The 27,449-nt window shown below is 39.6% G+C and overlaps 3 protein-coding genes across 9 annotated transcripts in view; 1 reads left to right on the top strand and 2 right to left on the bottom strand.

The window, feature by feature from the left end:
- Positions 1-7,197, bottom strand: part of CROT (carnitine O-octanoyltransferase) — a 19,448-nt gene extending 12,251 nt beyond the window's left edge. Inside the window, exons 1-3 of one of the 5 annotated variants that reach the window (XM_053950539.1) lie at positions 7,156-7,197; positions 6,207-6,330; positions 164-288 (exon numbers count right to left, since the gene is read on the bottom strand). In XM_053950539.1, the coding sequence (XP_053806514.1) occupies positions 164-288; positions 6,207-6,321 (240 nt within the window). In that variant the 5' untranslated portion in view covers positions 6,322-6,330; positions 7,156-7,197. Of the gene's footprint in view, positions 1-163; positions 289-6,206; positions 6,414-6,471; positions 6,904-6,956; positions 7,111-7,155 lie in introns of those variants that run through there. The other 4 variants (XM_053950530.1, XM_053950505.1, XM_053950522.1 and 1 more) reach the window with 4 other exon arrangements.
- On the top strand, positions 7,162-20,067 carry OLAH (oleoyl-ACP hydrolase). Of its 3 annotated transcripts, none has more exons than XM_053950689.1 (7): positions 7,163-7,247; positions 13,508-13,639; positions 15,274-15,412; positions 15,992-16,091; positions 17,119-17,282; positions 18,188-18,273; positions 18,517-20,067. In XM_053950689.1, exons 2-7 carry the CDS (start codon positions 13,510-13,512, stop codon positions 18,648-18,650), a joined length of 753 nt encoding a protein of 250 aa, XP_053806664.1. In that variant the 5' UTR covers positions 7,163-7,247; positions 13,508-13,509; the 3' UTR covers positions 18,651-20,067. The 3 variants fall into 3 exon arrangements, with proteins under 3 accessions (XP_053806680.1, XP_053806664.1, XP_053806671.1); XM_053950696.1 differs by lacking the exon at positions 7,163-7,247 and adding an exon at positions 8,058-8,068; XM_053950705.1 differs by having other exon boundaries at positions 7,162-7,247; positions 18,188-18,591.
- On the bottom strand, positions 19,019-27,449 carry ACBD7 (acyl-CoA binding domain containing 7). The gene is made up of 4 exons (XM_053950742.1): positions 27,254-27,449; positions 19,551-19,668; positions 19,388-19,450; positions 19,019-19,300 (listed from the first exon to the last, which is right to left on the bottom strand). Exons 1-4 carry the CDS (start codon positions 27,263-27,265, stop codon positions 19,227-19,229), a joined length of 267 nt encoding a protein of 88 aa, XP_053806717.1. The 5' UTR covers positions 27,266-27,449; the 3' UTR covers positions 19,019-19,226.

Below are 27,449 nucleotides of genomic sequence, written 5' to 3'. Positions count from 1 at the left end.
AATGAGTTCATATCCACAGGTCAAGTGGCAGATGTAAGGAAGATTTGAAGATTTAAAAAAGCAAAATGATCCTTTGAATTATATCCTGAATAACCAACTTTCCACAAGTTTAATTAAGATGTTGTACACTGAATTATGATTTCTTACATATCTAAATACACACCCAATTCCTTCTCATTTTGGCTCTCTCCAGTAATTTCTGATGCAACTCTTTTCCAATGCCATTTTCAAAATTTTTAACTATATCCTTGGTTCTTTGATACTCTTCTTGATTAAGAAATGGCTTCACTGTAAAAAGAAATTATTTTATTTTAAAGACAACTGTATACTAAGATTTATTCCAAGACTCAGATATTCACAGGCAAGGGGGTAAATGAGAATTAATTTTTCTAAAACAAGTATTTGAAGGGAAAACACCTTTTAAACACCTCTCAAAAGTCTGTAAATAAATCAGTATGTTCTAATAAAACATAAATACATACTTTTAAATAAATACAGATGATAGCAGACTAATGTAATTGCTGAAAACCTGAAATATCTATCAGATAACTAAATCAAATATATTTACATCTCTAAATACTATGGAGTTCTTCCAAGTAATTAAATATACAGGAAATTTGTTTGTAAATTAACACACTGAGCACACACATCTGCCACCGTACTGCAGCAGCTACAAGCTATTTGCCTGTATTTTCAAGCCCATTCATGGTCTACAAGCAACTTGCCCATCAGTTCTCATTCACATGTCCCTGTGTTATATCCACCTTTGATTGATACCAAATGCAGTTACTGGTAGATAGTTTTTCTGTTTTTAAATTCTTTTGGATTTCTCTCAGATCATGTGCATAATAGGCCAAAATCCTCCATAAACATCTGCAAAACTAGTCATTACTTTAATCTAAACATTCCTTAAAGACTTTTTACCATGAAATCTATGGTCAGTAATGGGCACTGCTGATGTAATTTTCCATACAGGCACATCTCATTTTTTTCCTATACTCACCTGGTGTATAATTTATTTTCTGTAATATTTATACTTAGATTGTGAAGTCAGTGGGAAACAGAATGGAGGGCTGTGAGTGAGGTGTGTTTCTGGTGAATCAACGCCTACACAATGAGGCCCAAGTAATTTTTGAGGCTGCTGGACACTATCATTAATAAATACCTGGTTTGCCTTGCTACTGGTAACCCTGTAATCAACTTATAGCTGCTAAGAAACAAAGAAAGAGTACACAATTACAAAAATTTAAACAAGTATCTGCATCATCTCTCATCTATCTCTTCTTGCTTTTGCAAGCAATGAGCTAGTTTCAGCAGGGCAAGTTATCAAATACATAGTTAACCTAAGTATTAAATCTTAACTCTGTCTTGCTGCAATCACACCTGCTTGCCTGCAACCACTATTTTTCATTTCTTCATAAACCTAGAGATCATCTTGTCCAACACTTCATCTCTGTAGGGTCAGTTGCAGCAAGTTGCTTAGGACTGTGTTGGATTTTAAGCATCTCCAAGGATGAAGACTCTACAATCACCCTGGTAGCAGCCTGTTCACTGCTTGACCACTGTAGCAATAAGAGGAGTTTTCTTATGTTTAAAAGGAATTTCTTGTATTTCAGTTTGTGCCCATCACCTCTTATTCTGTCACTGGATACTACTATGATATCTGGCTCCATCTTATCTACTCCTCCACAAGTAATCACACATATTGCAAAGATCTGAACAATCCTAGCTTTCTCTGTCTCTTCCCATACGTCAGATAATCGAAGACCTTAATCACTGTCACAGCCCCTCTCTGGGCTCACTTCCGTATGTCTCCATCTCACTTGTATGGGGAGCCCAGGAACAGACACAGAACTGCAGATGTGTCCTCCTCAGCACTGAACCAAGGCAAAGGATCACTTCTCTGTACCTGATGGCAATGTTCCTTCTATAGGGAGCCCTGGACACCACTGGCATGCTTTGCTGCAAGGCCACATGCTGGTTCATGCTCAACTTCATGTCTACCAGACCCCCAGGGCTCTTCTGCATCCAGACATTAGGCCCCAGACATTGTGCTGCTGTGGCAAGTTATCTTCTCCTGGGTGAATGACTAGGCATTTCCCCGTGTTTGTTGAGCTTCATGAGGCTCCTGTTAGCCTGTTCCTCCAGCCTATCAAGCTCCCTCTGATGGCATAACAACCATCTGGTATATTAGCTACTCCTTCCAGCTTTGGAAGCTCCCAAACTCAGAGTACAATCTGTCCCATCATGCATGTCCCTTCACCACCAATGACCATATTAAAAATTACTGAACCCCTGGTGTACACCATCAGAGACTGGCCTACAGCTGGCATATGTGTTGCTGATCACTGACCTTCGAGCCCAGCAGATGATAGAGTTTCCAGCCCATCTGACTGTCCTCTACCTAGCCCATACTTTATTAGTTCATCTATGAAGATTTTTTAAAAGCTTTTGATATGCCAGAAGCCTTACTAAAGTCAATATAAACAGTATTCACTCTTCTTCCTTCATCCAGCAAGACAGTCACCTCATCCTAAAAGGCTACCATGTTGGTCAAGCAAAATTTCCTCTTCAGAAACCCATGCTGCCCATTCCAAATCACCTTCTTGTCCTTCATATGCTCAGAAATGGTTTTCATTATTATTTGCCAGGGATTCCCAGGAATTAAAGCAAGATTGATCAGTCTTGTCCTTCCTGAAGACAACAGTAACATCTGCTTTCTTCCTTTCCTCAGGAACCTTCACCAGTAATCAAGATCTTTCAAATATTATCAGAAGTGGCCTCCCAAAGATAAAGACCAGCTCCCTCAGCACTCATGGGCACGTCTCAACAGGACCCACATAGTTTTTTCTGTCCAATCCGTTCAGTGCTGATCCTCTTCTATCAAGGGTAAGTCATCCTCACTCCTCTTCAAAATAATTCCATTTTAATCCTAATAACATAAGGCATTTCATTATTTTGCACTACTTGTCCTAAAGTGAAAGATAAGGATCCATTTTCAGATACATACTCGTCTCCTTGTATGGTGTGGTATTCCACAACAATAATGCAAGTCCTAGTGATATTTTTTCTATTCCACAGGATAAACATGGAGAGTGAGGGCCAAATATTACCTACAAATGTGGTCTTAAACACATTCTGACAACCTTAGGCAGCAAGACAGAACATCTACTTTCAAGTATTACCATACAATGCTTGTGTTTAAATTGCATTGGGACCTCCAAAAATTCCACTACAACACCATGCAACTGGAAAGGTACCAGCATTCCCCTTACACCACCACCCCAGATGATCAGCTATGGACATTCACATAGTGCCTACACATCTAGACCTCGTCTAGATGCAGCTTGAATTGCACACCATCAGTTGTGAACACAAATTAAAAAAGAAATAACAGCAACAGAGCCATTCAGCTTTACCCTTTTGCAGATTACAGTTTTCATCCTGAAGCTCAAAGCCTTCCCTGACTGAGGGTAGTCCAACACTCAGATTTCCCAGAAAATGAGCTTATTATCACACACTATTGAAAGAGAGGATGATCACCCTCTGCTATTCTGGTTACAAAGTCATTACAGAACAATATTCAAATAGAAAATGAAAATCAAACAAAATTATTTGGTTCTGGTCTCAATTCGTGGAATCATTTAGGCTGGAAAAGATCTGTCATTAATTCAGTTGAACCATTAAAGGGGTGACTAAGATTGCAAGGGGACTGGAATGCCCAACGAGATGAGGCTGAGAACTGTGTTTGTTGAGCTTATGAAGAGAATGCAAAGGAAGACCTGGCTGCCCTCTTCAACTGAATGGAAAGTCCTGGTGAAGCATAGTTCCTCTCAGAGATGGAAAGAATTAGCATAAAAGAAAATAGAATAAAGGTGGAATACAGAAAATTTCTCACATGGAAAATATGAAGTTTTTCAAGTTTTTTGGTCATTGCTGGTTTTTTTTTTGGTTTGTTGGTTGTTTTTCTTTTCCCTCCCACATTCATGAGGGTGATCAAACACCAGAACAGGTTACAATGAAACAGTCTCCACCCTTGTAAGTAAACAAAATCTGGGTAAGCAGAGCCTGAGCAACATGCTGTAGTTGGAGCACCTTTGAGCAGAAATTTGGTCCAGATAAACTCTTCCCAATCTACATGATTCTATGACCACAGGGTCTCTTTCCATTTAAAAAACTTTAATCAGATGTAGAAGCAGCACTGTTAAGAAGCAGAACTTGGCCTCTTTCTCACCAGAGTTCAGTGAAACTTCTCTTGCATTTCTTCAGCCCACAGATCTTGTCTTTCTTTCTGATGAGGAGATCAGCTCTGCCCATGAACAAGAAGTATCCCATGAAAGACACCTTCAGTTGCATAGTTAAGGAACCCTCTGGGAAGCTGGAAATTTGAGTTTTCATACTTTCATGTGGAGTCTATTTTTCTGAATCTCAGCCTCTGGGCTGGAAGGCTACGTAACATGGCTATGGCCACCTTCTCTGCTCAAGGCTTACTTTCAAAACAGGGTTACTCCTTAAAAGGTAGCAACTGTAAAGCCTTAAATAAGGCATATTCTGACACATACTTTGTCCAGCTTTTCTAGTTAGATTCTGGCTCTAAACAGACAAGCGCTTCACCAGCAGGCGCCCTGACTAATGTCAATTGCCTGCAGTCCTCCTCCAACCAATGAAAGAAGGTTTCCCAGAACTAATTTAAAGCCTCTATGAAGAATCATTTGGAGGCTCTGAATTGTTCTTCTGAAGCATCTCCTTTCCATCACTCATATTTATAGACTAAAATGACAAGCTTAAGCAATGAAATTCACAGAGCTATGTCTGGAACTGTGCCCTGCACCCTTTGACTTTAATATATTTGTACAAGGGAAGACTGGCAAATGCTGGGCTAACTTTTCTCCAGCACCAGTGAGACTAAAGAAGAGTAACATGATTAAAATGATAGAATGATTTTGTACATGGAACAGTAAGCAGCAACTAACTTCAGCATGAAAAAAGAAAGGGACATGTGATAAGGTTATTTATGAAAACAGAATGAGAACACAAGAGCAAACAAATTCAGTCAGATTTTCTCACTCCGTGACAGAGTTATTTATTAACCTGGAGAGACACATGGGTTTACAAAACTAAACAGCAATTTTGTTATTGCAAGTTCTACTCTTGCAGCACAAGTTTAGTTAATTGGCATTACAGCAAAAAGACTGCATTGTTTTAGACACCCATACACACACAACACTTTTGCTCAAAATCCACCACTTCAACATTCTGCATCAAAAAACAATTGTGTAAAGAACACCAAAGCAGGCTATTTCCAGCACTCAGAATAAATAGGAACTCAAGAGTAAACTTCAGGAATTTTATTTTGGGAAAGGGAAAATTTGGTGTAGTATGCTTCTACTAAGGAGAGAACTCCAAGTCTTACTTTGTTAGCATTTGTGTAAAACCGGTAAGATGGTAAGATACAAAGCAGATGTTCCAGAAAAAAATCCATGTCTCAGAGTTCTGAAAATTATTGAAGAAATAGAGAAAAGTAATATCAAGATACTTCATAATGCATTTTTGCTGTTCCCAATAAATAAAGAACTAACCAGTCATTTTTCTTTATAAACAAAACTAGATACACGTGCACTGATGTTGTTTTCCAAACTTTTCTGTGATGTTCTTTAGATTAGTCAACATGCAGAAAGTATCCAAGCTAAATTATGTAAAAATGCTCACCACTGCTTTTGCCTACTACTGTATAGTTAATAAGTGTTCTTTCTCACCAATAGAGTGAGAATAGAGTTTCTCACCAATATGGAGAGTTTTAAATAACTTGTTTTTTAAAAAAGATCCTGGGCAAACACAATTATAAACAAGCAGGCAAACCAAAATTTTTAAGTGAACTATCTTTCACCAGACCACCTTTTTTTTTTTTTTTTGGAGAAAGAAAAAAAACTGAAAAAAATCCACTCTCAAACCAAAAAGTTAACCAAGTGCCAAATTCCCTTGAAAAAAGGTAATTAGGGATAAATAAGAAACTTTTACTCAAATTTCTCTGAGCACTTAATTTCCAGTTTTGAGCCTGAAAGAGACCCTTTGGCACTCTAAGCTTGTCTGTATGACACGCCCCAATTACAGTACAAGCTGTCTCTACAGTAACTTAGCAAACATCTTCAGATTAGCCTGGTTACAACAGCACATGACACGCTACCATTACGACATTAAGTCATTACCTGAATCGAGATATTTACTCAAAGATTCATCAAGAGGAGGTACTGGCAGGGAAGGCAGAGAATCTTGGTACTGAAACGTTCGCTCCTCTGAGGATTCAAGCAGTTGCTTTTCCATGTTGCAGATCTGCAGCACAACCAAACAGACTATTCACGAAGCCCACGTTCGATGACGAATCTCCCCACACTGTTCTCCCTCGCTCCGGCCTCCTGCCATTTACACGGTAAAAGACAAATATCAGGAAACGTTCCCCGACAAAGCACGGACCGAGGGTTTCTTGCTGGCTTGTAGCCACGAGAGGCACACACACAGCAGGGGGAAACGATGACCAGGCTGCTATTGATGCTTTTCCCCAGCATGTCGCTCAAAGACTGTCGCTTTCTCTCCCAAGGAGCAGCCAGTCAGCCGTGGAACACCCGCGCGAGACTAGAGGATATCTGGGGAAGGGGGGAATCACTCCCAGCCCGGCTGGCGGCCTCTCCTCGCCTCCCCGCAGAACCTCCCCAAGGCCCTCGCCCGAGCCTCGGCCGTGCCCCGACCCCAGCGCTGGCCGAGCCGGGCGCGAGGCCCGCGACATCACAGCAGAGTTTACAGCGGCTCAGGGCCCGCATCGAGGAAAGCCCGGGAGAGCCCCAGGCGGATGGGGCCTGGGTGTAAGGAGACAGCCGAACCGAACCGAGCCCACCCCTCTACCCCGCGCACTCCTAAGGAACAAGACCGGCGGAGACCACCGGTCCCAGACCCCTGCCCACCTCCCTGGCCGCCGCCTTTGCTTCTGTCCCACTTCCCAGCGGGTCCGGAAGCCGCGCGGGGCGGGGCGGCCGCGGAGGCGGGAGGGGAGCGGCCTCGCCGTCCCCTGCGCTCCGGGGCTGGCGGTGAAATTAAAAGGGCAGTTCGAAGTGGGGGGGAGGTGCTGACTCCCTCGAGGGCAGACGCGCCCCGCAGAGAGACCTGGGCTAGTCGGAAGGCTGGGCAGTCGCCAGCTGTGTGAAGTTTTAGAAGATCAAGTGCTGGTCTGCGCCTGGGAGAGGGTAACTCTGGACGTACGTACAGACTGGGGAACGAGAGACCTCATTTCCAACGACCTGGAATTCCTGGTTGATGGAAAATTGAATATAAATCTGCAGTGCCCTGGCAGGCAGGAGGGCCAGCCGTGTCCTGGGGGGCATCGCCGGCCGACAAGGGAGGGGATTGTGCCGCTCTGCTGTGCACTGGGGTGGCCTCACCTCGAGTGTTGGGAGCAGTTCTGGGTGCTCCGAGAAAAAAAGGACATTAAACTATTAGAGAGCTTCCAAAGGAGAGCTATGAAAATAGTCAAAGGTCTAGAGGGGAAGCCACATGAGGAGCGGCTGAGGTCACTTGGTCTGTTCAGTCTAGGGGAGACCTCGCTGCAGTTACAACTTCCATCATGAGGGGAAGCAGAGGGGCAGACACTGATCTCTTCCTGTGGTGCACAGTGACAGGAAACAAGGGAATGACCTGAGGTTGTGCCAGGAGAGGTTTAGGCTGGATATTAGGAAAAGGTTTTTCCCCCAGAGGGTGGTTGGGCACTCGACCAGGTTCCCCAGAAACCTGGTCACACACCAAGTCTGCTAGAATTCAAGAAGCATTTGGAAGATGCTTTCAGGCACATGGTGTGATTCTTGGGATGTCCTTGTGTAGGGTCAGGAGCTGGACTTCACTGGTCCTTAGAACTCAGTATCTGTGACATGGGGAGAAAGCACAGCTGGGGCTGCACTAGGGGCAACAGCTCTTCGCAGCTGCTGTCCCTCATGGGCTGTGCTCTTAGCTCCTGTGGTGTCCTCAGCAGGACTGAGATCAGATGCAAGCCAAGGGGACTGGCCAAGGGGACTCCTCACGCAGGGTAAGTGGCCCAATTGCTTTGTGGGTGGGCAATGGCATAGGAATCTGCAAGGGTGTTTTTGTGGAGCAGGTCTGGACTGATGGGTTTCTGTGCCATCTGTTAAAATATTATGTGGGAGAAATGCTTGTAGGATGTGACTTACAGCTCCACAGGAGTAGGAGTAAGCAGTAGCCAGAGTGATTGGGTGGCAATTGGAGCAGTCTTCACATGCTGGAGCAAACATTTGAAGTTCGGTGAAGCACCACTTTTACTGGGGAGGGCACACGAGGCCCAGTGTAGTACACAAGCCCTACAAGAAATGACTGAGGGAGCTGGGGTTGTTTAGCCTGGAGAAGAGGAGACTCAGAGGTGACCTTATCACTCTCAACACCTTCCTGAAAGATGGTTGTGGTCAGGTGGGGGTCAGTCTCTTTCTTCATGCAACAACTGACAGAACTACAGGACGCCGTCTTAAGCTGCGCCAAGGGAAATACAGGTTGGATATTAGGAAAAAGTTTTATACAGAAGGGGTGATAAAGTATTGGATTGGTTTGCCTGGGGAGGTGGTGGAGTCATCATCTCTGGATGTGCTTAAAAAAAGACATGATGTGGCACTTGGAGCCATGGTTTGGTTGGAGTCGATTATCTTGAATGTTTCTTCCAACCTATTGATTCTGTGACTTCTCTCCTCTTTGCATCTGCAGCAGTGGCACCTTCTGTTTATTTTTGTTACTCTCTGCTGCCAAAATGGCTTCCCATTACCTACTGTCATGGTTTAACTCCAGCCAGCAACCAAGCCCCATGCAACAACCACTCACTCACTTACTCGCCTACCAGTGGGATCAGGGAGAGGATCAGGTGGGTAAAAGTTAGAAATCCTGTGGGCAGGGAAAGCAAAAGCTACACAGAAAAGCAAATCAAAACAAGTAATTAATTTGCTATTTCCCATGGTCAGGTGTTCAGCCATCCCAATGAAAGTAGAGCTCTGTCACATCTAACAATTGCTTGGGAGGACAAATACCATCACTTAAAATGTCCCCCCACTCCACCTTATTCATTCCACTTTATATACTGAGCTCTTCCTGAAGCCTTTAGTGTTGCATGGGATTGTTTTGACCCAAGAGCAAGACTCAGCACTCGGTCTTCTTGAATCTCATACCATTGGCCTTGGACCATCAATCCACCAGTCTAGATCCCTCTGCAGAGCCTTCCTGACATCCAGCATGTCAACCTCCCACCCAACTTGGTGTTGTCTGAGAATTTACCGAGGGTGCACTCAATCCCCTCATCCAGATTATCAACAAAGATACTAAACATGAGGTTGCAATTTCCCAACTCATTTTTCCCCTTGAGATGGTAATTATCTTTTCACATTGATGTATTTCCTCTTGATTGTTGAGCTACTTGCCTAGCACCATCCCTGTGTGCCAGCCTTTATCTCCAGTTTTATCTCTCTTACCTTTCACAATTCAATTCTATGGACTGCTTTAGAGCTCTTTCTCTCAACTGAACAATTTCCTCAAACATCTGAGCAAAGACAGCATCTGGTAGTTGTTTCATAGCAGAACTAGGATGACAGCAGCAGCAGTAGGAAAGGAGGGGAGATTATACTGCTCCTTGTGTTTGTTTTTGAAGTATCCACAAGGTCTGTATATTTGGCAGTTTCAACACCAGGGAAGGTCCAAGTAGTAAAGTCCATGTTGAGAATGTTGTGTGCCTTTAATATTTATTTCAATAATTTTGCATTAGGGATGCTTTGAGCTTATCAGATGCAAGTGTTCCACAAATAAGTTTCTCTGTAATAACGTCCTAGATTTTTTTTCAAGACAAAGTAAAGAACAGCTTTCTGGAGGACACGATTTCAGTTGATAATGACACAATTTTTTTTTCATCAGCAGCTTTTAGATGTTAGCAATGACATTAACCAACTTCAAATATAGTCTGCTAAAAATCTAGCCATGAGAGATATGTCATTGGGAAAAATATGACTAATAAGATGGGTATGCTCCATACTTTTCCCCTATTAATTTATAGCATCTAGGTGTAAAGACAAAGGATTTCCTGAAGTCTTTATTTTTCAAGAAGCAAACACCAGTATTTTCCTGAACTCAGGAGCTACTGAGATATGGCTTCCCACTTTTTTTTTTCCTGTGGTTTATGCATTTTGCTGTCTCTTAAATGGAAGATCACACCACTGCTTTTGCTGTATAAGAAAACTTTTAGGGATATAAATCTGCAAACCTCAAAAGCATGTAATAAATATTAGCGTGCATGTAACAGATGTGTTTGCTCTCTAACTGGACCCCTCTTTTCATAGGTCTGTAATTTTTCAGAAAGTTTAAATGCCTACCCTGAAAAACATATTTTTAAACTTTTTTTTTTAAAAAGGATTATTTGAATAATGAATGTAACCAAATGTGTGTGATACAGTAATATGTGAGGTACTGATACAGATGCAGAAATAAAAAATTTCAACTGTGTTACAATGTTTAGAACACTGAGACATTGGTATCTATCAGTTATACAAACTGTGTTTCTCTTGTGGAGATATAATCAGTAGAGGATTACATTGCCTAACGGTCCTACAGCCTGACAGTTCTATTCTTACAGGATTGCAGATACCAAGTGGTCAATGCCCAGCCAGGTGTCTCAGATACATGCCTAGCTGTAAGCAATCCAGCAGCTTTGATAACAGACTCCATACCTACCATGAAGTTGATCATTTGACTCCCAGGCTCACTATTCCACTTCTGTGCTTATTGCTGGGAAGTGAATGGACTACCTTAAATCTAAATTTTGTGAGTAGACTTGGATCTACTTGCCACCTGGGAAAGAGAGTTGCTTTTTCCCTGGCTTCCAGAATCTGCAGACAAGGGGTTAACTCAGGTATGTGTGAATGAGACAGGTCTGCTATGTAGGGTTTGCAAGTGCCTGGATACCTGAGAGGCCTCTTAGGTCCTGGACTGCCCTACTGGCAAATACCACACTCCCACAGTTCACAAAGTCTTCTTCCACAGGTTTTTAGACTGTGTGCTATAGGATATATTTTCCTTGGGGAAATATCTTGCAGCCCTGTGCTGCAAACACTTGGTGTTTCTTTGCCTTTGGCTTTCCGTTCCCTGCAGGGTGGGGCTGTTGGTCCATTTGTCCTAGCAGCCGGTCAGTGTGAAAGCAGTTTTATTGTCACTTATGTTTTCAGTTGTGCTTTTCAATTAATACTTGTCCACCTACTGTAAGGTGATGCCATGACAATAAAGCTCATGTAAAAAGTTTGTCATGCCCTGAAAGCCTGTCTCAAAAACATGTTTGAAAAATAATCGAGAATTCTTTGGTATCCCACATCCATGTCCATTTTTAATTCTGTTGTATTAGAAGGATATTGAAATACTGAAGTCAGCGTGGCACGGTCCCCTGCGATTGTGACTGGAGTGGGTGGTGTACAAAAGAGTCTGAGATAATTGGTTTTGTCTTAAGAGGGGAGTGCCAAATGAAGATGTCTTCACCTGCCTAACAGAAGGATGGGCAGAGCCAGGCTCTTCTTGGCTGTACTCAGCAAAAAGAGGGAAGACTTGTGGATAAAAGGCGCAACAAGCATATAGATAGAAAGTATCCTCACTATGAGCAATAATTGAACATTGGAACATGGTTACTAACACCAACATGGTTACAGTCTCCATCCTTGGAGACACTCAACACATAAAGAGAGAAGATTTGAACTATATGATCTCTAGAAGTCCCCTTCAGCCTTCACAAGTTATTCTGTGATTTAAATGATGGCTCTTTTAATCTTTTATACAGCTCTCTATCAAGCTAGAATTTTATTTTCAGCTTATTCTAAATATGAAGAGAAAAAAGCCAGGAAATGCTTTCTTAAAATTTGGTGGGTTTTCTTTTTTTCACTGGCTGAGCCATTTCTTTGCCAATAGTTCAAGAAAGAAACATTCTTTTGATTTTGAACACTCTGAAGTAGTTTTTTTTCTGCCATTAATTTATCAGATCACACATCTAACTTAAAATATATAGGGAATAAAATAAAAGCTTGTTTCTCTTGAAAAGCTTACAATCTAGGAGAATCTTGATTCTTCAGAAGAATTCTTATGTATCCTCTCTTTGTTATAATAGGATCAAAGTTAGATCTCACATATAAGGCCAATAGGTGGAAGTAGATGAAAACATAAAGACAGTTTGGAAATAATTTTTTTTAATTGCTGTCTTGTCTTGTAAAAAATGAGAAAAAAGACATTTCCCTAACCAGATATGCTTAGATTTCAAATAAATTGAGATTCAACTGTACTCCAAAGATTATGTATTCATGTAATAGTTTGTGGCCTTTTTTTTTTCTTTTTTTTTTCTTTTTTTTTTTTTGTGAATGAAAATTAGATTGGCTGAATGTATCTTTCAAACCAGTAAGACAGACTCTGCAGGTTCTTTGTTTCAGGGAGAGTTGTAAAATAATCCTTAAAGGCAAATTACTCCATTAGGTTAGCACAGATGTGTCATTTACATTCAAACTTTGGGGCTGTATATGTAATATCAGCATGCACTTGTCCAACTGGATATGTGAAAGCTTCCAAAAAGGTCATAAAAGGCTCCTTTCATTTTCAACAGGAGGATGGTGAGACTGATGTGGGTGACAACTAACTACAGGATTAGTTTACAGCTTGATAAACAATGTGCTCTTACTACATAGCTATGTAGTTGCTAGAGCTGAGTAAAAGACTGGGGTAGAGCATTATGCTCCAAGAAGCCAGGAAGGGACAGATTTTCTCATCAGTGCATGATCAGACACAGCTGCATCTGGTGACAGATCTGCATCCCAGTTACAGCTTTGACTTAGGTTACTCTCTGAGCCACTAAAACCAAAAAAGGGATTCATTCTGTATGCATCAGATAGTGGAGCTGTGCAGCTCATTGCAAGAGGATGTCATAGATGCCAACTGTTCAAGGGGAGACTGGAAAAGTACATGAAAGAGTAATTCATAGACGTTTTATATATATAAAGAAATGTCATCCTGCTGTTCCTTTGCACGTCTATTTTACCACTGTGATAGAGAGAACATTGAACTAGGTGGCCCTTATGTTTTCTAGCTTCTTCAGATGGACCTTTTCTTTTTGTGCATATTCTAAAAGCCTATATTTTTAAATGGTCTTTCTGAAATCCCATAACAAATTATTTTGCTGCTTGTAATGTTTGTTGGGGTCAGTGACTGAGCATATATTTACTAAGGGTATTGCCCAATACTATTCTACCATCATTTATAAAAGCAGAACAGGTTTACAGTGTTGTAGGAAGATTATCTCGTATCTACCATAGCTGTTGTAACACAAGCAGTTTTGATGACAGAGACTATTGCACCCTGATATTTAAGACTTAATTCATTCTAATTTTCCTATATCTGAAGAGTCTTGTTCTACAATGATGTGTTGTCTTGTTTTTTTGTTTGGTTGGTTTTTTTTAAGAAATGGAAAAGCTGGTTGCTTGTGTACAGAAAAAGCCAGATGCTATTTGTAGACTGATTTGCTTTCCATGGGCTGGAAGTGGAACGTCACAATTAGCTAAATGGGGCAGACTCTTCAACGACTCAATTGAAGGTTAGTCATTTTGTAGTTACAGTAGAAGTTAAGCAATTCTGAAATACACAGTAGCCATTTTTTAAAATGGAATATAATAGTCTTGAGAGCACCACAATCGTTATCCAATGTATCTTCTCCAGAAAGGAAGGAACTAGCATTCATTAGGAACTAGCATTTCCACAAGGGTACATTTTCTGTACCACCTTGAATCAAATTATATTTGATTGAGTGAAAAAATTATATCCTCAGAGCTACAATTCACAAGAGTACAGTATGCTTGACTGCTTCAGAAACTACTGGTATGATTCAGAAGCAGAAGTACACTGAATATTGTTGATAAGCCAGTCTTCAGCAAGGTTAACAGTGAAGATATGAGAACTATTTTTGAGAGGCTGCAGAATATCTCTTATCCAGTGTTTGTGTTTCTTGAATCAAAACTGAAATTTAATCTATGAATTTTATAACAGTGAAATGATGTTTAGTTACACTGTGAAGTAATTTTCATTGCTCACAAGATATATCAACACTAAAAAGATCCATTGCTTGACCTATTTGAAGAGGAACCAAGGCCATTTTCCAAATTTTCCACAAAGAAAAAAAAAATTTCATATTCATGAGCATTGCCATTGAAGTTTTACCAGTCCTCTAAATGCAAGTATACTTTCTGGTAAGCAGTTGCACATTGAATTTTCCTTGAAATTAGGCAAAAAAAAAAAAAAAAAAAAAAGAGGAAAGAAAAAGGTTTTGTCCACTGGAACTACTTCCAAGAAAGTTACTAAGGAAATGGCCTAGGATGCAGATGAATAAAGTCAGGACACAGCATGTTCTTTCAGAGATGGTTTCTGCAGAAAGTACAGAAGATGCAAACTTTTCTGTACTGGTATCTATGGTATTAGGTTGTGGTTTAGTCAATCTCTTCTAAAAGAGTCTATCTTTGTGTCTGACCCATTACTTTTACATAACTGGCAGTATGCATGATGTCAAGGAGATTTGAAATAAATCAACATTTTTTTCTGATCTATTCATTCCTTACTTTCACTAAACAGTGAGAGGAAAATCCTCAATTTTGAAAGGAAAATAATAAAAGCATGTAAATTTCATTCTCTATAAATATAAATAACTATAAATATAACTATAAATATAAACATCCACCAATTTGCACTATGATTCCACATTTTCCAATGTGCAGTGCTGAAAAGCTGACATAGAAGAAAACAGGGATTGTACAAGTCTAATATAGTTTCACTTACTAATGCTGCCCATGAAAGGATATATTTTACACAACCCTCAAACTTACTGTTATTGAAATGAATTAATTTGTGGTTGTTATTAAAACTTATAACAATAAATTTGCTTTCAAACCTCAGCTGAAATCAGGATCTTGTGGATTCTGACCCAAGGCATTTATCAATCAGATCAGCTGGAGGGGCAGCATTTGAGACTAAAGGAAGGGTGGAAACCTAATCTCTTGCAGGATTAAATCACAGTAGCAGCAATAGCAAGCAAGTGCACAGGATCAAGTGTAAGAAGGATTAATTAAAATAGTATGTATATTCTGCAGAATAATTTAAAAACTTAACTAAAATTATTTTACTGTGTCTATTTGAAATAACTATAATTCTTTTCCCTCCCTTCCTTCACCTGTTCTGCAGTGTTCTGTATAAGGCTTCCTGGAAGAGAAACTCGTCTTGAGGAGCCTTTTCCAAAAGACATGACAAGTGCAGTTAATGAAATTATAAGTGTTTTGTTAGAAGAATTGAAAGAAAAACCATTTGCATTTTTTGGTCACAGGTAAAAATATATACATTTTTAGATACCCTAGTGAAGGAGTTTCTATTTCTGAGCTCTAGGAGTAGAGAGTTACTTGTTTTTATTTGCAAAACCTTTAGGAAAAATATGCCTCTGCAAGGATCTTCTGTCAAATCATCCTAAAACATGCAGTTGCTGTCAAAGACTCTGGTTATTTATTTATTTATTTATTTATACCTTCAGGTACAACTTCTGAGCATGTGTTTCTAATCAATTATAATTGCATTTATTGTTAATATTTGTGCCAGTGCTTGATCTATATGAATGTAGGGGGTGAACCATTCACGAAATACAGATTTTAAAGATTGCTGAGTCTCAAGTATTCAAAATAACTGTTCTTATTGAAAATTAAGGAGACTATTAAAAGAAAGAGAATATGAAAAGGTCTTATTTGCAAAATTAGACCGTGTAGGAATATACTTCATGTCAATAAACTAATATCATTATAATCTGCATGTTATATACCATTTCAGCAATTGTTCAAGATAGCCAGTTAGCACTGAAATTATGTTTGTATGTATGTTTTTACTTACTTTGCTTTAATTTCTTCTTGTGCTGCAGTTTTGCAACTTACCTGAGTTTTGCCGTTGCACTTCAGCTGAAAGAAAAGTACGGACTGGAGCCAGTCCATCTTTTCATGTCAGGAGCACATGCCCCAAATGTAAGCTACAGAATCATTAACGTTATGAAACAGAACCATAAATTAGCTACTAAGAGTAAGAATAATATTTTACAGTATGGTATGCAGAGTAGTTTTAATTAAAAAAAAAATCAACATTTCTTCAGAATCTATGGAGTGAAAAGTGTTCCGAGGTTTACGCAGGATACATAATATTCACTGCTACTAACCTTAGCCTTGGGAGAACAGTCTCCTTAAAACTAATGCTGGAATTAATTAATGCTTAAACTAACTAATCCTTAAACTAAACTTTTTAAAATATTGTGTTATTTAGTATGGCCATTGGCTTAACACTCAAAAACAATCAAACCAAAATTCTAAGTGGTCCTCCTTACTGTGTAATGTGTGAAGTAACTGTCTTTCCCTAGTCTTTCATAAACCTGCTGCATTAGTCCTCAATACATTGGTCCAATTTTTTTTCTTCTCTCCTCATTCTGAGTAGGATTTTTAATCAGTTTTTTCAGAGGTTTTGCTGGTTCTGCTAATCTTTCTCAGAAAAACAGTAGTGAAGTGGCATTTTTCCAGTCCTCTCCTCAGTCAGCATTTGCTATTTCTGTTATTCCGTTTCTAAGGCTTCTTAGCAGTCATGAGTATGAGCTAGTGATTCATAGAAGCAATTATTATTCCTGCAAATTTCCATTATCAGTTGGTCTCTTCAGTCCCACATTAGCCAGGTTTATGTCCAGTGCTAGGTTTTTCTTTCTCTTAGATTATTTTACTAGTTGTATTTCAATAGTAAGAGTCAAGCTTGAACAAAATAATATTAACAGTTATTTGTCTGTATAAGTTTCAGAAGTAGAGAGTACTTGGCTCACTCATAGTTTGTAATTTCAGTAAGCACAATCTATTAGCCCTTTCCATGAAGTGCCCTCTGTGAATGTTAAATGAATCAGCCATTGTATTCTGGAGATGGAAAATTATTGTACTTTCTAATAAAATAATTTCAATGAAAAGTTATTTAAAATATATTATATACAACATCTGATCTGCTTTTTTTTGGTACCAACAGTCTGCATCATTTCTTGCCATCAAAAGCCTGGTCCCACCTGATGAAATCGATGACCTTCTCATACTGATGAAGATTCTAGGAGGAAATTCTGAGTTTCCATCTGATGAAGACAGTTGGACAGATACGGTGCTTAGAGAAGATGCTAGAATTCTTCACACGTTTTCGTAAGTTTTACAACTTTGTATTACTTCTGTATTTGTAGTTTACATTTTTACTTCTGTCTGATCATGTTAAGTTTTCTATTTTCTTTCTTAGTAACTTGTTCTCATTTCTGTTATAAAAAGAATAAGAAACAGTAAACATAGGTTTTTTTCCTTTGTGTGCTTTTCTGCTTGTTTTCTGGTATTTATGCCCTAGATGAAACACTGCGTTCTGCAGCAACCACAACTGTTACTGCAGTAGCGAACCTGTCATGGCAGAATTACAGTTCTACCTATGATCCAAAGTTAGCAGCTACTAAAAGGGAATATTCTCGTGTCTTTTATTGTTTTCTGAGATTAACAACCTCAGTTTATCATGCTTCAGGAACATTGCATTCAGCCTCCAGATCCAAGGTCCTCTAGCCTAACCAGAAAAAGAATCCCTGTGTTCTGGGCACCCAGACAGCAACCGGCTTCCTGTGTCCTAACTGCTGTCCCCACTGGACGTCACATGACAGCTCATGTAGCTGAGTGGTTAAAGGCTTCTTGGCAAAAACAAGGACACTCTTGGATGTGGGACCCATTTTGGTCTTAGGAATCTGACATTGAAAGACACTGAAATGTTAGAACTTTTATATAAGTAGGTAACATCATTATTTATTGTAGGTGAGAATTTTTATTGCAGATCGAAGCTCTTTTTTTTTCCCTAACTATTGGGTCATTCTTTCTTTACAATTTTATATCTAATTGCAGTAGGATAAGTGCTAAGAAACTTCAAGAGTATTTTCTTCTCCTGATGTCTGTATAATCTAACTCCTGAAATTTGTCAAATTTTGGAGAAAAACAAAAAACCTTTTTTTGTATGTGGAAGCAAATTCCAAATATATTTATCTTATGGAATGTTTTATGACTACTTTTTATGTTCACAGATTTGAGAAGACAGACATGAATAGCCCCTTCTCCTGCGATATTACCTACTTTTGTGGGTCTGATGATAAAATATTTGATGCAAAAGGTACTTTCCTTAAAAGGTTTTCCTCTTATACTTACACATTTTCTTGTTGTATTACACCTGTTCAGTAGTGTTTTCTAGAGTCTACCTCCTTCTTCAAGGAAACAAATCAACAAAGCAGTTTCAATATTTGAACCAAAAAATTGATATGGGATTTAAAATAATTATTAAATTATAGCTTTGAAATAGTTATACAAAATTACCACAATAGTTGACATTTCTCTGACATTTTAAATATCTTTTTAGGTTGGCAAGAACTAACAAGTGGAAATACTTCCTTTTATGAGCTTCCTGGAGATCACTTTTATCTAATGAAACCATCTAATCAAAGCTTCTTGATAAAACACATCACAAGAAGCATAGAAAATGCCGGTCTATGAGTATTTTCCTCAATTTTAATAGCAGAATGTGTAGGGTTAGTCCACAGCAATTTGTAATAAGGCACTTCTTTCTCTAAATTGCATGCAGTTATGCCTCAAAGTTGTTCTGTTCTTCCTCTGTAATCCTTTATAAGGGGGAGTTTTCCTGATTTTTTGAAAACAAACATTGGCTTTGAGTCTTAAAAAAGGTTTCATCTTCTCCTTCTTCTCTTGCACATGTACAAACTCTTCACTTTATTCCATAACCTTGTTTGCAAAAAAATTACGTCTATGTTATTTTACTGTTAGAGCTTCTCTGTTTGTCTGCTCCTGTCAAAATGCTAAATATAATTTAATACCCACAAAAATCCATAATTCCCACAGAAAGCTTCATTTATTCAGTTCAAATTTATTTAGATTAATATACAAGCTAAGAAAAGATTATATATGCAAATCCCCTTTACAGTCAAACAGCTTATGCTTAAAAGATATTACTGTCAGACCTCACAATAAGGAGTTAGTACTGCATTTTTCTCAACATAGTTAGTTCATTAGCTACTGAAGAGTTAAGTATTAGTGGGAATTATTTTGAATATTCTAGATCCCATATTTTTCTACCATTGCTCTTGCTTTAGAGATATAGGCATTCATGGCATCCTCCTTTGATAAACCTGCAAAGGAAAGTAGGAGTCATTATCTTTCCTCATTTGTCATCCTATAAACTTGACTACAGGATGTAAATTTAATTGGTGTAATACCTTTTTTCAGGTTCCACGCCTCCCATTTGGCTTTGCCTTTCAAATCTAGCATTCCTGGACATTCTGCCAAAATAAATGCATAGCTTTGGTTATGCAGATTTACATAACATTAGATTGATTTTATCAAGATATGTGAGTAAATGTGAAGTATATATAGTAATACCAATATTAATATCTCCAACAGTAGCCTGTTTGTAGAATCCATATAGTTCCTTCAGTTCTTCATCAGTCGGTCTTGTTTTTAATTTTTTTACATCTTCTGCAGCACCATCAAAGTCAGCCTGATGAAAGAACAGAAATGATTCTCCTCTCAAGGGGTGTTTTTAAAACATGAGTTATAAGACAGTAGTATCATTAGATTTTCTCAGTGACTCACTTGAGTTTAGCAATCAGACAAGGCTTTTCCCTATGAAAGAAGCTTCATAAAAGTGTGTCGCCCTGGTTATCAAGAGTTTTCTAAAGCCTTCTGAGTTTACATTCTTGTAGAGAACTTTCTCACACAACTTTCTGTAAATAACCTATTGTTTTGCATTCTTTCATAGAGGTGGAGAAATTTGATGTACAGGTAGTTTGTCCAGTGTCGTTGGAGAAGTGGCACGTTCACCCTCCAATCCACTGGCATCTTTTGAGAACTATAAAAGATTGGAGTCAGAAAAAATAAATTAGTCTCTTCATCGTGACCAAGGCTGTGGTGCGTCGTTTTTGCTTGTGTCATTTGGTGACAAAAGTGTACATTGTTAGAAAGGGATATAGGCTTGATGGCTGATAGGGGCAGCCTCCACAATTTATGTGGTGTATATGTCTTTTACAGTCACACTGCAGGTATGAAGCCATTCACTGAACTTTACATCCCACAGTAATCTCTGAATTGTTTTGATCCTGCCTACACTGTGTTGGCTCAAGTGGTGGAGCTCAAATCCCTTCTGAGTGGTACTGCCCAATTCACCCTCCATTTCCTCTGCTCTGCTGACAGGGAAGTAGGTGACCAACAGCTGGCACAGAGGTACCTCATGGAGATGAGCTAATGCCAGGACCACCTTCCACAGCTATCTCTGAAACACAGGAGAGCACCAGAGCAAAGTGTGAATTTACTCCTTTCATCACTGTGAATCACACACTCACATCAACCCGATGTAGCCATTCTCGCTATAAAGCAGGTCTCAGGCTAAGGTTTGGAGTTCTGTTTCATGCCCAGAACATTTCAGAGAGAGATAGATTTTGTATAATGTCTACAGACCCATCAGGTCACCACACTACTCTAATGCAGAATGATACAAGCACTTTAACATGCTATATGCTGGTTTCAACAATTGTTTTAGCTTTTGAGTTGGATCTGCATTAACAGAAGCACAGTATATCCTGCACAAATATTTAATATGTACAAAACCAGCTGTATTGTTTTTTGACCTGGTTTTTGGTAGTTGGGGCGGTGGGGCTACAAAGGTGGCTTCTGTGAGAAACTGCCAGATTTTTTCACTATGTCCAGCAGAGCCAATTCCTGGTGGCTCCAAAGATGGATGTGCCACTGGGCAAGGCCAGGCCAATTAGAAATGGTGGTGACAGATTTAAGAAGGAAAATAAACAAGAAGTGGTTGCACAGTTGTAACTACGGCCAGTGCAGGAGGGGCAGGACGTGCTCCAGGTGCTGGAGCCGAGATTCCCCTCAGGCCGTGGTGCCGGCCATGGTGAGGCAGCTGTGCCCCTGCAGCCCATGGAGGGCCGTGGGGATGCAGGAATCCACCACAGCCCGTGGAGGAGCCCCAGGCCGGAGCACGTGGATGCCTGGGAGGAGGCTGTGATCCTGTGGGACACCCGTGGAGAGGGGCCCTGCTCCCAGGCTGGAGCAGCCTGACCTTGAAGGGTTGCACCCCGTGGAGGAGTGACCCACGCTGCAGCAGTCTGGGCAGGACTGTTCCCATGGGAGGGGGAGCTGCTGCTCGTGAGATGAGCTCACGTTGGAGAGGTTCACAGAGAACTGCCTCCCGTGCCACCCCACGGTGCAGCAGGGGAACGACTCCTCTCCTTGAGCAGCAGGAGAAGCCATGGGTGATGAACTGACCATAACCCCCATTCCCTGTCCCCTTGCACTGCTGGGGTAGGGGGTAGACCTGAGAAGGCAGGAAGGTGTTTGTAAGGGCTTATTTTACTTCTCATTATCCTGCTCTGATTTTGTTAGAAATAAATTCACTTTATGTCTCTAAGTTGAGCCTATTTTGTGCTCAATGGCATTTAACGAGCGATCTATCTCTCCTGGTCCTTGTTTCACCTCATGAACCCTTTGTTACATTTTCTCTCCTCTGTCCAGATGCAGAAGAGAGTGAGTGAGTGGCTTTGGTGGGTGCCTGGCATCTGGCCAGCATCAACACACTACTTCAGCTTAAAGTTTGTGTAAAAGTCAGCAATAAGTACTGCGGCTCTGGTAAACAGATCACTGAGATCCTGGCATTACCTCAGAAGTTCACACTGTGCTTCTTTATACCACCTTTAGTTACAGGAAAGATTTTAATTATTTTTTTTAATAAGAAAACCTAATGCATGTTTATCTCCTTAATTGATGCCTTTCTCCTTGGCAAGTGACTGTGCTGGGTGCACCAGGTGATGGAAATAAGCAAATATGAATGAGAGCTAGGTTCACTACAGCATTCTGTATTTAAACAGAGAGAAAGTACAAGAGAAATGTTATTTCTTTTTTAAAATTTAAGAAGGAAAAATTACTAGTAATTTAATTAGAGAGTGATGTTCAAGCATCTTTCCTCACAGAAAGGGCCCTCCCTGGAATCATGAAACTACATATTCATTGATGTAAGGACACGCCAGCTGGTGGCTGCATTAAGGAAGGGGCAGCAGGCAAAATAGGGTAAGGACAGGTAGCTGAGTGCAGTGTAGCTTCCTGCACAGAACCTTGGCCACTCTTACCACCATGTGAGTCAGCTCTGCCTCCTAAGGTGGAATTCACTTTCTATTTTGGTCTGGAAATTTAGTGTGGCTAATGAGATTCACCAGATACAAACTTCTGAAGAATTTCTAATTTTTTGCAAATTCTAAATTGTTGTATGAAACCCACAAGTCGTCTAAGAACAAAACTGCTTGCCACAGGAGGATGTACATCTGGAACAGCAGTGTTGCAACAAGGAACAGCAGGCAGAGAAGTGCATTTAAAAGGTATGTTTTAAAAAATCATCATGTGTGATTAAAAAGGCATTCGAGCTCCCTGCAAAACAGCAATTAAATCTTGAATATTCTTTAAACCGCAGCTGTAAATTCACAGAATATTAGATGGGAAGGATTCTTTATGACAATACACATCTCTAGGTCTGTCAGTTCATAGCACCTTGAAGTGAAATGAAAGGAAAAGACCAAAATCCTACAGCAATGCAGATGCTTTTTAACAAATAATCTTCCAACTCAGTGAGAACCTCAGTGCTTGCATAACTGACAAGCAAAAGTGTCTGGGAGATTCCCACGAAATCCTCCCTGAACCAAATGTCCAGTAATGGATGAAGGAGTACAGAGAAGAATTGGTGTGTTAAAATTGATAATGACTGTTTAAGTTTGAGAAGTGCTGCTGTTTTATTTTGAATATAACAATTCTTTTGAGAATTAGACAGATTCCAAGTGCCATTTGTCTTCTTAAAGATCTGCCACTTGGTCATTCAATAAAATATATGATTTGGCAGTTTCTGCACTAAATTTTATATTAAATTGCTTCCAAATTATTTTCTTAAATCTAAAACTTTATATTCTAAAACATGTAATTACTTATGTAGTTTTTTCCTGTTTTAATAAAATTAATTTTCAGTGTTACTAAGATGCAACTATACCATAGAACCATAGAAAAATATGAAGCTTTAAGTCCTACTTTTTGTATCTTATTTCTTTTAAGAACACTGTAGATTTATTTTTTTTCCAAATCAAGCATTTGAGAGTGCTGAAAACAAATACAGGATTCTTCTAGAATAAAAAACCAAAAGGTTCAGAATACATTCATATGCTATGTATATATGTTACTTGTAATTTAGAGAAACCAAAATTGTGTGCTCTAGACTACATATAAAAGCTGAATCAATAATATTGAAATGGCCTTACAGTATCCCTTCTCAGCTTTTTTTTTTTTTTTGTAATATTAATATTTGATTTCATGAAAGTCTTGAAATTTTTATTTTTATTATTATGCTGTACTGTCTCTTGGTCTCCTTTTGCACAGCAACTGGATTTGCTACAACCACCTGAAATGCTTCAAGTAGTTCAGATGTTAAACTCAGTTTTAATTTTTCATCAAAAATTGCTGAGGGCCATAGTAAGTAAGTAAGTAAATAACGCTATTCTTCCTTTCAGCAGCAAACCCAAAATGGTGAACCCATGTGTTTGGGGCCAGGAAGTCACATCAGCACAAGCAGAGAATTTGGGGTTTGGGGCAGAAGCACCTTGCCCTGTATCTTAGGCCCAGCATGAGTGCCTTCAACCTGGGAGCAGGGAGGGGACAGACACTGCCACAAGCAGTAGTCTGAACTCACAGTCCCTGTGAGACTGCTTTATTTGACAGGTGCCTTATCCTTCCATGAAAACAGGCCTGTTCCACTTTGTGCTCACCTCGGGGAAGAGGCAAGGACATGGTGATTGCACAGACACTCACATGTTCTGAATTTACATCCCAGCCTACCCGAGTCACTCCAGCCATTCCACGCTGCTGTGCAGTGTTCCAGGCGCTGCCGCATTAGGATATGAGGGACTTTTGTACTAAGGTAGCAAGGCAAGTCTAATTACACAAAAACTCCGATGCACTAACAACAGTGTTTTTAGTAGATGTACAGCATTTATAATGGAGAAGAATTTAATGAGGGGAAACAAAATTAGCAATGCAAACTACCTTACCAAGGAATTAAAAATACTGGTTCAAAGAAACTGGAACTGTACATATTTGATGCTCCTCAAAGCAAAGCATTTAAAATCCCACATTGGTACAGATGTATAAAAGGGATGGACATTCACTTACAAAAATAAATGTGCTGACCTATCATTCAAGGTTTTTTTTTATAGGTACAATTTTATTAAAATAAATATTTCATTATGAATACAAATATCAGAAATGTGACATTCTTGATTATAACTATGACTGACTCCTCCATCACAGATATCTCTTATATATTATCTACACACGTGCAAACAAAAGCAGGACTCTGTTAACTGTAAGATTTAAAATTGGTATAAATAATAAACCATAACTAGGTTGCCATATTGTTTAAATTTAAATAACTTACTACTGCATGTGAGCTTCTGTCAGCACTGATGTACAAGGACCATTCAAATCTGTGGAAATCCTTCACCAGTCTGGAATTGTTTTCTGAGCTAAACTTCTGTCCTGGTTTTGTCTGGGGAATAGTTAATTTTCTCCCTAGTACCTGGTACAGGGCAGTGTTTTGGATGCAGGATGAGAATAATGTTGATAACACACTGATGTTTTGGTTGCTGCTGAGTAGTGCTTGCACTGAGCCAAGGACTTTTCAGTATCTCACTCTCTGAACATGAGGAGCTACACAAGAATCTGGGGAAGGGAGAGGGACACCTCTGGGACAGCTGACCAAACTGGCCAAAGGGATATTCCACAGCAGAGAACATCCATGCCCCCAGTGTAGAAACTGGGATGAGTTGGCTAAAAGGACTGATTGCTGCTCAGGGATGGGCTCATTCTTGGTCAGTGGATAGTGAGCAATCATACTGTGCATCACTTGCTTCTCCTGGGTTTAATTGTACATGACATGCACTCTCTCTCTCTTTCTCTCATTACTACTATCATAGTATTATATTTTACTTTTTTAAAAAAAATATTAAACTATTCTTATCTCAGCCCATAAGTTTTTGCCTCCTCCCCTTTCTCCCAACTGCTGATTCTCCTCCCCATCCCACTGTAGGCAAAGCAGGGGAGCAAGTGACTGCATGGTACTTATTTGCTGGGTAGTGTTAAACCATGACAACTTCACAGTAAGAATGAATCAGAATGAATCAGAAGCCCTGTTCAATTGTATAAGACAAAAGATAAAAAAATAAGGAAACCATTAAGCTAATAACCTTATTTTCCTATAATTTTATTCTATTTGCATCTATAGGCAAGTATCACAAGATAAAGATTTGCAAAGGCATATCTTACAGAGCAAGAAAGGTGCAGAAATGAAATCTAAATACTAAACTTTTTGTTCTTTATCTCCCTCCAGCCAATCATTCTGCACAGACTGTTGCTTAGGATTTGCCTGCTTACACAACATGCTTATAAGCAGCCTGTAAAAATATAATTTCCTTTTAATCACAATAAAATTCCCTTTAACTCCTCAAATAAAAAGCATAAAAATATATACAGACATAAACATAGACGTGCCTTGAAGATAAAAGCACAAATTATCAAGATTATTACCAGACACTGTCTTTTTGCAAAGAAAAAAGCTTGAATGAATTCTTCATTTACAGACGAATATTTTACCAGTTTGCAAAACTTATAAATATTTTACAGCCTCACTAAAGAGCACATTATTTTATTAATTTGTCCTCATTCCCATAGAGGTAGATTCAGTAAATTTATGGATATGGTTGGTAACTGTCAACCAAACCAATGTGGACAGACAAGCTCTATAATGTCTAATGCAGAATGTGTACGGCATCTTAAAATTTCAACCACTGATTTTTATGTGAAAGTGTAACAGTATACAGCTACGGAACAGCATATCAGACTGCATTCAGCTCTTTCTTATCATAATTTATGGCTCATTGCTTGATCATCAGGCTAATAAACTCACTTTCTAGACACAGTTCAAGGCAGAATAAAAAAAAATTATAATTTCAGCAATTATTAATTAAGCAAAGGTGGCGTTATGTTTGGGATTTGGCAATTTTGACCCACTGTAGAAAGAGATTTCTTCTTAGCTGTAACACAGCACAATGAAACCTCTGTGCTATTCAGCATAATTGCAGCTCAGAAGAAAATTGCTAAGCTGCTGGCAGTGCACTCCCTGCATCTAGGTCACAGCATTGTGCTGCTCACTCTTTGCAAAATGCGCACTAAGCTGAGACAGACATAATGAGACAGGGATAGAAGAGCTTGCAAATCTTGAAAGTGAAAGGGATAATAGGAAAGCCTAAAGAAGAAAATCAGCTTAATCTATCAGGACATGGCTAAGACAAGGGAAGTATTCATAGTTTTCCACAACGGTAGGAGGCTAAAAGCCAGCAATAAAGATAATTTCCTCAACAGCTATTTAAAGCTACAATCAGAGAGTACGTAAAAGGAAGCTCTCTCTCTAGCCAGAAGAAAGTAGAAGCTCTCCTACCAAGACACAAACCTATCAAAATGTAGCAAAGATCCATCCAAAGATGCATACACCCTAAAAAATACACACATCTTCCTTAAAAATTATTTACGCTTCCCAAATGCACATATAACACTGCCTCAGTGTTAGAAGTTTCCCTCCCCCTTTAACAGCTCCAAGCAACCAGCTAGATCCTAAAAACATAAATATGTACCTGCCTTTCCATGTCTAACTCAGTCCTAGCAAACTCAGATGCATACCTGAAGAAACATAGTTCATGCATACTCTGAACAGGTAAAATGACATGACCCATGAAAAAAAAAAATCCAAAATATTACATGACCAATGAAACAGTTCAAATTAACCAGCTTGCATCCTCCACTTGTGAAAAGTAATGCACTATTTAACCTCCAAGAGTTTAGGCAGATTTCTCTTGACACAAGGTAACCTTGTTTTTGCAGTAAAAATCCTTATGCGGAAGAAATACCACAGTCTCCAGCATGGCATTACACAGACGCACAGTGCATCCCTCTCCTCTCGCCTCTGTCTCTCCAGATGCAGAAGTGCGTACCTGAAGAGTCATGATGCTGAGGGGATGCGCAGGGAACGGCGTCGCTCGCTCCTTCTCCGGCGGGGACGCGGCGCGTCTGCCAGTCGGCTCCGGTGGCGCTGGACGGTCCCCGTGACCTCAGCTCGGCAGCGGAGCAGCGCCGGCAGCACACAGGGACTCGCTGCCGCCGCGCCCCTCGGCACCCGCTGCGACAGCT

Source organism: Vidua chalybeata, chromosome 1, assembly GCF_026979565.1.
Source record: "Vidua chalybeata isolate OUT-0048 chromosome 1, bVidCha1 merged haplotype, whole genome shotgun sequence".
Lineage (NCBI taxonomy): Eukaryota > Metazoa > Chordata > Aves > Passeriformes > Viduidae > Vidua > Vidua chalybeata.
This window is presented reverse-complemented; position numbering and strand designations above follow the sequence as displayed.